General features: G+C 46.1%; 1 protein-coding gene across 1 annotated transcript; it reads left to right on the top strand.

Moving 5' to 3' along the window:
* The first annotated feature begins 2519 nt into the window (after positions 1 to 2519).
* EIF2B5 (eukaryotic translation initiation factor 2B subunit epsilon) lies at positions 2520 to 12120 on the top strand. The gene is made up of 16 exons (XM_066347003.1): positions 2520 to 2780; positions 4706 to 4830; positions 5650 to 5835; positions 5912 to 6089; positions 6179 to 6259; positions 6520 to 6597; positions 6874 to 7186; positions 8093 to 8238; positions 8470 to 8611; positions 8734 to 8835; positions 9107 to 9214; positions 9404 to 9494; positions 9791 to 9914; positions 10498 to 10623; positions 11033 to 11143; positions 11694 to 12120. Exons 1-16 carry the CDS (start codon positions 2583 to 2585, stop codon positions 11751 to 11753), a joined length of 2169 nt encoding a protein of 722 aa, XP_066203100.1. The 5' UTR covers positions 2520 to 2582; the 3' UTR covers positions 11754 to 12120.
* Positions 12121 to 14582: the final 2462 nt, after the last annotated feature.

Below are 14582 nucleotides of genomic sequence, written 5' to 3'. Positions count from 1 at the left end.
CTACTTCCTCACCCATCCTCATTCCTACTCCACCCATGGACTAGTTCACCCTTCCATGGATGTGTGTGTGGGTGCGCACAGGGGCACACGCATGCAAACAGGCAAATCACTACCCCTATTTAATCACCTTTCTTTTCTCTTTCCGCCTGTGGGTTTGTAGGACAGTCTAATACCTTCCTCAACAATGTACATTCATTTATTTAAAACCTTTTACATAGTTGACTTCTGACTTTCCTTCTCCAGGCTAAATTTACCAAAATCCTTAAAAAATGGTTTTCTCCTAGCGCTATCATGAACTAGTAGTGGGAAGAAATGACAGATTCCTTGGTCTCACGAGGATTGAGACAGAGTAGGGTTTCAGTAAATGCTGGTAGGCTGAATGAATGAATAATTGAAGACATCATGAAATAGAAATTTTTATCACCCACACAAGTTGGCAGAAAAATTGCAGAACATGAAGTCACGTAAATCGAGAACTAATACTAGGTCTTCCACTTACTAGATGGGTGATCGTAACCCCTCGTAGAGTTCAAGAAATGTTTGTTAAATGAATGAATGTTCTCGCAGAGACAAGTGACGAATTAAATGAGATAATGCTTGCATCATCCTTGGCCACATCAGCACTCAAGTGAATTTGCCTTATTATACCACATTTTGTGTTTATATAGGTAGTAAGTTCCCTGTGTTAAAGTACCCAATCCTCAATTCCGCGGGTTTTCATAGAGACACCAAGTCCAGATGAGTTTTGAAGAGTTTTATTAAAGGAGGAAATTTATTAAATATGCCAGCCGCATATATCTTACATGGGGCAGCAGTCCCAAATCGTATGTGTCTGTAATATTCTAGGGGCTGGTTATATACCTTTAATTATACATGGGCAGGGAAAAAGCCTGACATCACGGCATAAGCTTATAACCTTTGTTTTCACCTATTCAGGTTTGGGAAAAGGATGAAGGGGGGGATGGGACACAATTCATTAGCAAGTTTATAACATCTATAGGATTCATAAAAAGACGCTTTTACATATTAAAACTTACAAGGTAATACAATGGTAAAAATGTTACTTTACATATTAAAAGACATTCCTATATTTTCTAGTGTTCATTTGCTATTCCTTTGTCCAGAGATACATACATTACATGCTTTCAGGAGGGAAGGGGTAGTTTCCATGGGGACAAATGCCTGTAAATGTCCCATGAATATAAGAAAAGATTTAATTTAATCTTTTCTCTTCCTGCACCTGGCTAGCTATTTACTCGCTTCCTTATAGGTGTGGGGGGAGGTCAGAGAATCCAACTCTCCTTCCCCTCTGCATTTACAATACAATGCCATCGGCCATCCTGGTTTTGATGCTAATCACACAAGCATAGAAATAACACTTACAAAATCTTTCTGCACGCCTAGCCCAAATTAATAAAATGTTCTTTAAGCTTCCTAAAATATTAATATTAATTCTATAGCTTTTTGGTACCTTACATCACCTGCAGGAAGGAGATGTCCAATGGTGGGATTCAAATAATTTAACAACCTCTTCTATGCCCTAATGAACGTTTTAAATATTAAAAAAAAAAAGATGCATCAACAGGTAGTTAATTCCATGCATCTAATACTTAAATAAGAACAATTAAAGAGGTACACAAAACTAGATTATAAGAGTTTTAAAATATTAATGAAAAAGTATCAACTAATACCAACAATAAAACTGTTAAGATATTTCCAATGATAGCTTGGCAAATCTCCTGGCTGTTTGGCACTTTTTCTCTTTATGTTATATGTTTGTTTACTGAAGTAACAAACGTGAGGGAATTAAAATGTAGTATTTTGTCAAAGGTATAATGAGTTTAATGACATGAATAAATAAATATTACCAGCATAGTTCATCAAATTTTATTCACCTATGGATGGAATGAACACTACTAGGGGTGCTTAGAATACGCTGTTGTGCAAATGAACGTTAAAAAAGAGTGAGGAATATAAATTTGTGATTTCCACGTTGGGCAGCTGCCCAGGTGCCCATCTTAGAACTCTGGTTACAAGTGCCATTTTAACAACTGGTTCTCAGAACTCAACAGAAAATCAGGTATTGGTTCAGCTGAAGCGATGGGAACCCGCTGAGTCCCACCACTGGGCATATCTGACTTGGTTTAGAACTCACCAAAGTTCCGGGTCATATTAGGTGATTAGAATGACAGAAGAGTACAATTTTTAATGTGCTCGGGACGGGGAAGATTATATATTCCTAATGGATCTGGTCCCTTCGCAGAGACCACAAGTCTCATTATCTTGCAAGAATCTCAGTTTGTTCATGAACAAATGAAGGCCTACTAGCAGGTGGAGTCTGCGGTGCATCACCTTCAGCGTTTCAAGAGGTCAAGTTCGCGGCAGCCGAGACCCACGCCTGGCTCGCAGCTGCTGAGCCCTTTGACAGCGGGGCGCCTAGGTGAGACGCGTGCGCACTCTTCTCTCCTTGTCTCCTCCCACTCTCCCTTTATTAGTGCTTCGCGTTTAGAGTACTGAGTCCTTTTTGTCCTCTACTGCGTACGGTGTCGGTTTTCGTGCGGAAGTGGTGGCCGTGAGAGAAGATGGCGGCTACTGTGGTGGTTCCCCCTGGTGCGGTGTCCAGTCGGGCCGCCAAGCGCAATGTCTGCGGGCCAGGAGGCGGTGGCGGCGCTGGGGGAGCCCGAGGGGCGGAGGAGGAACCGCCGCCGCCCCTACAAGCAGTTCTGGTGGCAGATAGCTTCGACCGCCGCTTCTTCCCCATCTCCAAGGACCAGCCTCGGGTGAGCGCCGTGCGCGAGAGCAGCCAGAGGGCCCGTCGTGCTGGGGCTGGAGCTCTTGATCCTTTCGTCTGCCTAGGGAGGCGTGCTCTGGGAGGACGTGTATCCAGCCTCTTTCCCTGAAATCGGGTTTACCTGGTTAGGAGGAAGGCAGACAGACTGTCTAAAGCCCTGATGAGTGCCTGGCCAAGGGAGTGGCTGGCAGCTTAGGTAGTGCTGTCTACCTCAGGTTTGGGACGCATGCAGAGGACTAACTTGTAGAAACAGTGCTTGTGAGAAGCCTACATGCGGGAATTCAACGCCCCAAGAGAAGGCTGCACGCCCTCTAAAGATAAACGGAGGGGGAAAAAAAGAGGTCCTTGGGTGAAAGGGCACCTCCTTTTGCCCACAACATGGAGGTCATATGCCTTAAAAAAGGCAGACTAGTCTGATCCCGTATTAACAGCTGTTTTGGATCTTGGTACGGTGTGCTTTTCTCCCTTCCAGGTTTTAATGACAGCCAGTACTACCTGTCTTAAAGGAGGATAGAACCGGTTTAGTGGCTGGTTACCACCAGCCTCTGTCTTGTTGTCTAGACCAGTGATTTAAAACCATTTTCATCTCAGGGCACACATAAGCTAATTATTAAAATTCTGCGGCACACCAAAAAAATATATTTTTTGCCATCCGACCAAAAAAAAGGGGTATGATCTTGATTCAGCTATGTGTTTGCTGCTGTCATTTTTCAAATTTGACAATCTAAGAGAAAAGAGGTCCATGCCCTTGACTAAATAGTCAGGTGTTGCATGTTTTAAAAATTCTTGGGCCTGACCAGGCGATGGAGCAATGGGTAGAGCGTGGGGCTGGATGTGGATGACCCAGGTTCAAAACCTGGAGGTCACTGCCTTGAGCGTGGGATCATAGACATGACCACGAGGTCACTGGCTTGAGCAAGGGGTCACTTGCCCTGCTGTAGTTCCCCCCACCGCCCACCCCCAACAAGGCACATAGGAGAAAGCAATCAGTGAACAACTAAGCAGCCACAACGAAGAACTGATGCTTCTATCTCTCTCCCTTCTGTCTGTCCCTATCTCTCTCTCTCTCTCTCTCTCTCTCTCTCTCTCGCTCTCTCTCTCTCACACACACACACACACACACACACACACACTGTTGGGGCACACTGGTTGGAAATCCCTGGTCTGGACATTAGGGAATTGGACTGAGCTAGTCCTGGGGATTGCTGGGTCATTGAACCATCCCTCATTCAAAAAGAGAGAACTGTATTCAGTTCAGAGAAAATCCTTAACTCCTCTCTCCCAGCAGAAAGCCTAAGGTCTGTTCATTTTGGACAGGTGATTGAGGTTGGCTAGACCTGGACTCTTAAAAGGGATCAAGGAAGGAAATTTTATGGGGAAAAGGCCTTAGTGATGCTTAAATATCTGGAGATATTACTGATTTCCAGTATTCTCCTTTTCCAGAGGTGGTCTCCTATTCTATAGCAGCTCTGTGTTTAATGCTAAGCAATTAGATTCTATCCTTACTATATCCAGATTGCAACACTTTAGACTCTAATGCTTAGAGCATGCTATAAACATTAAAGGCAGAAGCCTGATTACTTTTAAGTTGGAAAGATAAAACTATACTGTTGGAAAAAGTGATATAGTAGTGAAAATTCTGGTTGTAGTGGGAGAAAGAATGGTTCACAGAGGCCCAGATTCAAGAGTTCATTCACATTTGCCTGGCCAGTGGTGATGCAGTGGATAAAGCGTCAATCTGGAATGCTGTGGTCACCGGTTCAAAATCCTGGGCTTGCCTGGTCAAGGCACATACAGGAAGCAACTACGATGAATTGATGCTTCCCGCTTCTCCCTCCGTCTTTTTCTCTTCCTTCTCTCTCTAAAAATCAATAAATAAAATCTAAAAGAAAGACTTCATCTCCTGCCCTCCAGGTCCTCTTGCCCCTGGCCAACGTGGCACTAATTGACTACACTCTGGAATTTCTGACTGCCACAGGTGTACAGGAAACCTTTGTCTTTTGTTGCTGGAAGGCTGCTCAGATCAAGGAACACTTACTGTAAGGCCCTGTAATTTTTCTTTCCTTGTTTCACCATTTTTTCTTAGTTTTCCTACGATAAATATAACTAAATAAGGGGAAATTGTGAGGGGATAATGTCTCTTTGGATCCTATGATAAAGTCTAAGGGTATTCTCTTAACTTGTTAGGAGGTGAGCAGCTGAAACTGTGATGAAGATTAAAGAATAACTTTGGGGTTTTTCTGACTCTTAAATTTTGGCCCCAGTGGGTTTTGCTTTTTATTTAATGGCTCCACCATGGAATTTGTAAGAGTAACATGTTTGTTTTTCCACTGAGCTTCTAAATAATGAGCTGTTCCTCATCTTTGCATTCACAGTGCCTAGCTTAACACCAAGCACATACTGAGCACTTAACAAATGTTTGGTGAAATATTCTTGAAAAAGAGTAAACGTCAAGATTCATGGAGGCTTAGGAAATAAAGACGTGGATATTAGCATAGTCTCCATTAGACAGCTCCTCAATTTGGTCTGAGTTTTGGAAAAAGAAAAGTGTATTCCTAGGAAACTTTGTGTATCCTAAGTCTCGGCAGCATTTTGAATTCAAATCCATGTTTGGGCACAGGGTTCAGGCTATGGAGAGGAAATAACCATGTTTCTCTGACCCATAAAACAAGCCTGGTAGCAGAGGATGCTGAAACCATTAATTATAGTTCGTAAATCTCTTTGAAGTTGAGGATGCTGGCCGGAACCCAAAAAAGCCATAAAGAAGGAGTATCAGTGTTAAATGGGGGAGAAAAACAAGTAAGCACTACATGATCTTTATGCTTGATGTACTCATTCCCTTCACCCACTTCCTTTAGAAAATCTAAGTGGTGCCGCCCTACATCCCTCAATGTGGTTCGAATAATGACGTCAGAGCTATATCGATCACTGGGGGATGTTCTCCGTGATGTTGATGCCAAGGCCTTGGTGCGCTCTGACTTCCTTCTGGTGTATGGGGACGTCATCTCAAACATCAATGTTTCCAGAGCCCTGGAGGAACACAGGTCAGGATGGGAAAATAGTGGGGACAACAGTTTTGGACCAGCAGTGCCTTAAGGCCCTCTCTCCTATCCTTTGTAGGTTGAGGCGAAAGCTAGAAAAAAATGTATCTGTGATGACGATGATCTTCAAGGAGTCATCCCCCAGTCACCCAACTCGTTGCCATGAGGACAATGTGGTAGTGGCTGTGGATAGTACCACAAATCAGGTTCTCCATTTTCAGAAGACCCAAGGACTTCGACGGTTTTCTTTTCCTCTGGTGTGTGGGTATCTGGGTTCCTTAAGTTGGGAAAGTGACAAGATTCAGCAAGAAGGACAGGTTAAAGTCCTTGTAACTTCTCTCCACAGAGCTTATTTGGGGGCAGTGGAGATGGAGTGGAGATTCGCTACGATTTACTGGATTGTCATATCAGCATCTGCTCTCCTCAGGTGAGCCCTTCAGGGCCAGGAGCGCAAGTCAGAGAGGAGAACTCTGAGGTTGTATTACTCCCCCTAGAATGCCAGGGTGTGTTTCTTCTCCCTCTTTTTCTTATCTGTTCTGCAGCAAATAGTTGCTGTCATCATGACCCCAATATTGGGAGCCTGTTGGGGATTCTGGCCCATGTCACTGTCATAGGGTTTCTTAGGGCTTATCTTTGCTTCCAGAGAATAGTACTTAACCTTGCCCCGGTCTGCTTTTTCCTCCACAGGTAGCTCAACTCTTTACAGACAACTTTGACTACCAAACTCGGGATGACTTTGTGCGAGGCCTCTTAGTGAATGAAGAGGTAAGAAAAGGCTCCCAATGCTTCTTTAAATGAGGGCTAAGATTTTATCTCATGTAGATAATATTTGGTTCTCTTTTGTGTTTTATTGAGCCTTAGGAGGGAGGAAAATAGCTGGGGTAAGGGGCAAGCAGTACACAGAAGTCTCAGGCCATTTGGCTATGACATTGAGAGGCAGAGGGGAACTTAAGAAGGTAAGAGAAGTGTTATACCTGGGGGTGTTCTTCCTCTCTTGCTTGCTAGGGTGACTTGCTTGCTTGCTTCCTTGTCCTTATTCAGATCCTAGGGAACCAGATCCACATGCACGTGACAACTAGGGAATATGGTGCCCGCGTCTCCAACCTACACATGTATGCAGCTGTCTGCACTGATGTCATCCGCCGATGGGTCTACCCTCTCACCCCAGAGGCAAACTTCACTGACAACACAACTCAGAACTGCACTCATTCCCGGCATAACATCTACCGAGGGACTGAGGTCAGCCTGGGCCATGGCAGCATCCTGGAGGAAAATGTGCTTCTGGGCTCTGGCACCGTCATTGGCAGCAATTGCTTTATCACCAACAGTGTCATTGGCCCTGGCTGTCACATTGGTGAGCACAGGTGGGGAAGTCAAGCCAGCCATCCTAGGAGCAGCAACCTGGGGAGGCCCAAGTCTCCAGAAAAGGAAACAGAGGAATAGTCCTTGAGAATAAAGAACTAGAGAGGCTACCTTAATAAAGGAGGGAGCAGAGATATAAAAATAGTAATGCTTTAATTTGTGGCCTTGAGCTTCTTACTGGATGATTCTTCACATTACAGGGTCCCTATATTCATATTCAGGTCCAAGTGGCTAATTTTCATGCAATAATAACATCTGTGCATTACAGCTTACAAAGACCATTTGCATGTATTATTTCATTTAATCCTCACTAAAACTTTGTGAAGTAGATATTTATCCCATTTATAGATAAGCAGACTGGCTCAAAGAGGTTGTCTCTCCCCAGCTGTAGCTGATAAGAGGCAGTACTAGGACTTGAATCTGAATATTCTGATTATTAAGTTTAGTGTTCTGTTTACTATATCATACTGCCTGGTTAACTCTTGGTGACTCACTTTGGATGTAGGAATGTGATACTTTAAAGGAACTTCCCCTTTTAAAAAACAACAATAAGATTCTAATTCTAAATGTACAAGAAGAGGTAGAATAGATATAGACATTATTCCAATAAGGTTGTTGGGCCCTAGGGGTCCCCAGAAATCTTAAAGGTTTTCAGGTTCATAAGTCCTATGTGATAGTCTGTAACTGTCGTAAACCTGGTAGAGGATGGTCAGGCTGAGCAATGTTCTACTCTAAAGCCTGGGCTTACTGGGGAAGAGGGTATTTCTGGTGAGTTGGGGGATGGAGTATTTGAGCTGGGTGAGAGCTGTGCTAGTGTCAGTCAGCCGTGTCTTCCAGGAATGGCCCTGGTCTGGAGTTGAGCCCTGAGTGACCAGAAGTCCTTCCTGTCCTGAGCCAGGTGATAACGTGGTGCTGGATCAGGCCTACCTGTGGCAGGGTGTTCGAGTGGCTGCTGGAGCACAAATCTATCAGTCTCTGCTTTGTGACAATGCTGAGGTCAAGGAGCAAGTTATATTGAAGCCACGCTGTGTCCTCACTTCCCAGGTGAGAACCTGTCACATACTGCACACAGGCCCCAAACTGAGGAGTGGTCATGCTGAGCCAGAAGGGGCCTCTGTCCAACTGTAATCCAGCCTGAATAGAGAGTCCAGATCCAGTGGGTTCATTTGCCTTCCACTTGGCATAGTAACTCTCATTGTCACCCTCACTGTCAAGATGTACTTTTCCACAACACACTAATGAGTCTGTGCCACCCACTCCTGTTTTCTTCCCTAGGTGGTAGTGGGCCCAGACATCACACTGCTTGAGGGCTCGGTAATCTCTTTGCACCCTCCAGATACAGAGGAAGATGAGGATGATAGCCAGTTCAGTGATGATTCTGGGGCTGACCAAGAAAAGGAGAAAGTGAAGCTGAAAGGTGTGAGATTCAGCAGGTGTGGGGCATCTGTGTGTGTCTCTGCCCCATACAAAAACCCGTGTTTCCTCCTGGAGGGATTGGGACTTGTCTTGAGTCTCTGCTAAAGATTCGTTCCTTTCCAGGTTACAATCCAGCAGAAGTTGGAGTTGCAGGCCAGGGCTACCTCTGGAAAGCTGCAGACATTAACATGAAAGAAGAAGAAGAACTACAGCAGAGTCTATGGGGTGAGCTAGGCCTTATTCCTGTAACACACACACACCTTCTCTAAATCAGACTATTTTGAAAGAGAGTGAACACTTCAGAGTCAGGCTACTTGTCCACTGTTGCTTTATTCATGCAGACTGGGCATATATACTGCTCACAAAAATTAGGGGATATTTCAAAATGAATATGAAGCTATAATATATCCCCTAATTTTTGTGGGCAGTATATATGAGTCTCTATCAATGGCTCTTTCCTTATTTTTCTTTTTTCTCAATGTTTATGGATTATCAGGAGTCACAATCAACATGGAAGAAGAGAGTGAAACTGAAAGTGAGCGAAGTATGGATTCTGAGGACCTGGATAGCCGGGCAGGCTCCCCACAGATGGATGACATCAAAGGTGCATGGCCCGGGAGCAAGCAGTGTCTTGGGACAAAAAAGGAAAATCTCCAGTTTACTCTTTACTTGGATCAACTAGCCATAGACTTGTGTTCCTCCCAGGAAGGGTTTGGTATAAAGTCAGGACGAGATGGCCAGACACATTCTGGAGTGATGTAGGCCCACAAACTTATTCTTGCTTTTATTTTAGTGTTCCAGAATGAAGTCCTTGGAACACTGCAGCGCGGCAAGGAGGAGAACATTTCTTGTGACAATCTAATCCTAGAGATCAACTCTCTCAAGTAAGAGCCACAGTCCCTATTTTCTTCTCCTCGGGTAATCCCAAGCAAATAGAGGTTCTCCCTGTTTCTCCCCCACATAGGAACCTGTTCCCTTGGCATCCCAAGTGGACAAAGCCAGTAGTATTTGGAGCAAGGAGAATACTAAGTTTTCGCCTTAGCATAGATTCCTCCTTCCAAAATCCTCCCCTTCCATGTTGTTCCATCTGACTTCGTCTTCCCGTGTCCTGCCAGAGTCAGTGCTATAGCGTGCTGAAAGGGCCAGGGAAGGCCCTGGCGTCACCACAGTCTCCCTGCAGGTACGCCTACAACATAAGCCTAAATGAAGTGATGCACGTACTGAGCCACGTGGTCCTGGAGTTCCCCCTGCAACAGATGGATTCCCTGCTTGACCCAAACCGCTACTGTGCCCTGCTGCTTCCCGTGAGCAAAGATTGGGGCTGCGTACAAGGGGTTGGGTGGAGGCAGATACACATCCTTGCTGTGGTGACTTAAAAAGGAACCAAGAGTAGAGAAGGTCTTGTTGTAGGATATTATGTTACTCGCTGTTTCTTCTCACCTCTGGAAGCAGATTGGATTCTGGAGCAGCCTTGGTAGGACTAGAGGAGTTGAGTTAGGTTCAATACTGAGTGGCCTTCGAGACTCCAGGCTTCAGACCGTACCAGACCTCAAAGGTGTATCCAGAAGAGACCTAGACTTTCAGACTGACTGTAAATTATTTGACCTGGAATGAGATCAACCCGTAGTCTGGGAATAGGTTTTCTTTTGAGGCAGCATCCATATCTGACCCCCTTTCACCAACCTTCCCTGGGGAACCTCATTTTCCCCAACCCTGACTGCTAACAATTCCTAAGTCTCCCTGACGTGACCACAAGGCCTGTATCATCTCTCTCTTGTCTTCCTAGATCATGAAAAATGCATGTTTCCAGTATTGATTGTCTTTGCTGTTCAAGTGTAGGCACATGCCCAAGAATATGTTGCAGCTCCATTCTCCTTTCTTCCATAGCTGCTCAAGGCCTGGAGCCCTGTTTTTAGGAACTACATAAAGCGTGCAGCTGATCATTTGGAAGCACTGGCAGCCATTGAGGACTTTTTCCTGGGTCATGAAGCTCTTGGTACTTCTGTGGCCAAGGTGAATACCACCTCAAGCTTCATATTCCTGCATTTGCTTTGAAACAGGCCTTGATGACCTCCATGGAATGACACAAAACAGAATGACATGAACCCAGTATGAAGTTTGGTACAGCACTGTCCACCCCTGGTATTGTGCGTGTCGCGGGGACAGTACAGCGTGGACAGGCTAGGAAGTGGCCCTGGGAACGTGCAAAGCACTACTCAGCAATAGTTACAGAAGTTGTACCTGTCCCAGGGCCACAGAGACCAGCATACTCCTGTCTGTTTTGGAGGAGGCTTCCTCAGAAGGAAGCTGAGACCCTGGTAGAGAAAGGTTCTGAGCTCTTACCTCCTCTTCCTTCCTCTGGTATCCACTATATCTTGCTGGACTCTGCATTGTCCCTGAGATCTCTGCTGGCCTTCTGCAGGTTCTGATGGCTTTCTACCAGCTGGAGATCCTGGCTGAGGAAACCATCCTGAGCTGGTACAGCCAAAGGGATACAATTGACAGGGGCCAGCAGTTGCGTAAGAACCAGCAGGTGAGTCAGGCTGTCCTCACCATGGTGGTTGTCTGGCTTCCTGGCCCTTGGCCAGCAGGTTGGTTGGTCCCTGGGACTCTGGTTGTTCAAGCTGTTTATCCACTGAGGAGGGCGGGGGGGCTCTGTGCGGCTCCGTCAGCAGCCCCCACCGAGGGGGGGGCTCTGGGCGGCTCCATCAGCAGCCCCCACCGAGGGGGGGGCTCTGTGCGGCTCCGTCAGCAGCCCCCACCGAGGGGGGGGCTCTGTGCGGCTCCGTCAGCAGCCCCCACCGAGGGGGGGGGGGCTCTGTGCGGCTCCGTCAGCAGCCCCCACCGAGGGGGGGGCTCTGGGCGGCTCCATCAGCAGCCCCCACCAAGGAGGGCGGGGGGGGCCTCTGGGCAGCTCAGCCCCCACCGAGGAGGGCGGGGGGGGGCTCTGGGCAGCTCAGCCCCCACCGAGGAGGGCGGGGGGGGGGCTCTGGGCGGCTCCGTCAGCAGCCCCCACCGAGGAGGGCGGGGGGGGGGGGGCTCTGGGTGGCTCCGTCAGCAGCCCCCACTCTACTTTCTTCCAGCTGCAGAGGTTCATCCAGTGGCTAAAGGAGGCAGAAGAGGAGTCGTCTGAAGATGACTGAGGTCGCACTGCCTGCTCCTGTGGGAGTGGGTAAAGGCCCTCCTGGCTTCTGGGCCAGGGCAAGTGGGAAGCTAGTAGAAGAACATGAGAGACCACATCCTGGCTGAGATTTAAAGAGCAGAAGCTGGAACTCCAGTATTCCTCCCACTGCCAGCAATCATGTGCCTCGCATCCTGACTGGGGAGTTGGGATGGAACAAAACTCTGCCTGAGGAGGAGCTAGGCAGGCCCTGCAGTTAGAGGAAGGCCAGAGGCACAGCTGGGTGCTTTGGCTTTCCCTTAGGAAATAGCAGAGAGCCACTGGCCATCTCTGCTGCTTGTATTTGTTAATATTAAAAAAGAGAGGGGATGTGTTTGGTTTCTCTCCAACTCTGACTGATCAGCTGTTGAAGTAGGTGATCAAGGTGTTCTAAACCTCTGACATGGCAGCCTTTTCTTAACACCTGGGGGAGAGGGGTTGTTATGTCTACTAGGTGGTACTGTGGTGCCTCAGTAATTGACCACTGCCATGGCTCATAGGTAATAGAGGACCTAGACTCTTCTAGCCTCTGTGGACCGATTTGTGGTCCTGAAGTAGCATGCCTGAGCCTGTTCCAGAAAGCACCCTAATCCAAGCACTTTTCTGCAAGAAAGTGATGCCAAGCGTGTGTAACCACCTGCCAGCCCCTCATGCCTTGTCCAGTTGATCCAGTACTACTTACTACTTTCAGGGAAGCTGGGCTACTCTTCAACTTAAAAATAAGGAAATTTACTCAAGGTTTCATCACTCTTGAGGGATAGAGCTAAGGATTTGAGCCTCATAATTCAGAATTCTTTTGGCTTCAGCAGATTTAATGTCTAGATGAAGGGAAATTGCCCCCAGGGCTAATATAACCCCAAGCCAGCAGTGGATATCTTAAGAACAGGAATATCCTGCAAAATGGGTTTTCCTCTAATATTGAAAGTGTTTACTATGTGTAACAGGCATTTTACTAAAAACAACTTACGTGTTATTTTAGTTAACCTTCAGAGAGGTCCCATAACTCGTAACTGATAGAGCCAGGATTTGTTACTGGATTCTAGAACTGAGTTTGTCACTGCTGTATTTCCCCATTAACCTCAACCTATGCCCTTCTATCTCATCTTTTTGAGCTCTTTGTTTTCTTCATATAACACTGCTGACACTTAGACATGGAAGGTGTTACCAGTAACAAGTGGCCCTCTTAGAAATCACAGATAAAATGGTTGCCTCCCTTCATTTCAGTCAAGTGGAATGGAGTTAGCTAAAGAAGAGGATACTGAACTGTACTCGGGGTGTGAAGGGGCATTACTGAGTATTTCTAAATAAGAAAAACCAGGCTTGCCAGGATTTGGCCTTGTTTACTTTTCTTATTCCTTGAATCTCTATCAGATATAGGACTAGAGAGCATATAAAGGTCCTATCATGGACCTAATAGGGTCAGTTAAATACAAATAATTGAGCACCACTGATTTGTTCCCAGAGGGTGGCAGAGATCAGAATGGCTTATAGAACTTTTTAGGAGGAAGAAATTCCTTCCAGTTGCAATGATGAAGGCTTATAGGATTAAGACGCTTGAGTGTTCTAAAAAGAAAAAGGTGGAAGGGAACGTTAGAAGCAAAGGAAAGAATTTCTATTTAAATATGCTAAAGTAGCCTGACCAGGTGGTGGCACAGTGGATAGAGCATCAGCCTAGGACGTGGACCACCCAGGTTCAAAACCACAAGGTCGTTGGCTTGAGCAAAGGGTCACTTGCTCTGCTGTAGCCCCCGGTCCAGCCAGGTGTTTACCCTTATTTCTCCCCTGCAACAAATGGGAGATGTAGTAATTGGAGAAAATTATCAGGAAGTACAGTATTCTTAAACCCAAAGGTCATGCGTATCTAGACTGATAGCCCATGAGTGCCCAGCGTAATGATTGAATTAGTGCCACAAAATTTCAGAACCTCAGGGAAAAGGTAAATTATTAGAATGTGGGTAGGGGAGGGCAGGAAGCATCAGCTCCCGCCTGTGCCTTGACTGCAAGCCCAGGGTTTCAAACCAGAGACCTCAGCATTCCAGGTTAACACTGCACCACCACAAATCAGGTGAGCCTTTAGATTCAACAACAGCTATGGTAGGAATGGGGGTGAGGGGCTAGATTGAGATTAAAGGATAGTGAAAGTATATGAGTGTTGGGGCTCTGAATATTAGCACACACTGATTTATATCTCCAGGCAAAACCAAACAACACTGCAGGAAAAGACGTAGAAATGTTTGTTTCTTCTGGAGGGAATAAGAGCCATCTTTCCCCCCACCTGATCACCCTACATTGGAGTCTTAGATATTAAGCATTGTACATAGACAGCTTCCAGTCAGCTTTTCAGTATTTCACTCTTAAATGTGAATAGACTGCCAAGCCCCATCAAACATTTGAGGGAGTTTCCAATGTAGAAGACCGAGACCAAAACAAAATTGAGACCAAGTTAAACAATGATGGGAGATTTTTTTAAAAACTTCAGGTGTGAAGATATCATTCCCAAAATTCAAAGGATGAAGGCAATGCTATAAAAAGGAAGAACTGGAGAACAAAATTTTCTTTCCTATTTTCCAAGAGGAGGAGAGACTCCCACAGGTTCCCTGACCAGGATCTACCTGGCAACTCCCATCTTGGGCCATGCTCACAATCAAGCTATTTTTAGCACCTGAGGCGGAGTCTCCACAAAGCCATCCTCAGCCACTGGGCTGATGCACTCAAACCAATCCAGCTACAGCTGCACGATGGGAAGAGAGAAAGAGCCTGACCAGGCGGTGGCACAATGGATAGAGCGGCGGACTGGGATGCGGAGGACCCA

The sequence above is a fragment of the Saccopteryx leptura genome, chromosome 8 (assembly GCF_036850995.1).
Source record: "Saccopteryx leptura isolate mSacLep1 chromosome 8, mSacLep1_pri_phased_curated, whole genome shotgun sequence".
Taxonomy (NCBI): domain Eukaryota; kingdom Metazoa; phylum Chordata; class Mammalia; order Chiroptera; family Emballonuridae; genus Saccopteryx; species Saccopteryx leptura.
Note: the sequence above shows the minus strand (reverse complement) of the source record. Positions and strands in the feature narration are given on the sequence as shown.

Bases quoted from the DNA above. Each gene is read 5' to 3' on its own strand.
- EIF2B5 (XM_066347003.1), top strand. From the start codon at position 2,583: ATGGCGGCTACTGTGGTGGTTCCCCCTGGTGCGGTGTCCAGTCGGGCC. The intron at 2,781-4,705 runs GTGAGCGCCGTG...CCTGCCCTCCAG, and splicing joins TCTCCAAGGACCAGCCTCGG to GTCCTCTTGCCCCTGGCCAA. The intron at 11,144-11,693 runs GTGAGTCAGGCT...ACTTTCTTCCAG, and splicing joins AGTTGCGTAAGAACCAGCAG to CTGCAGAGGTTCATCCAGTG.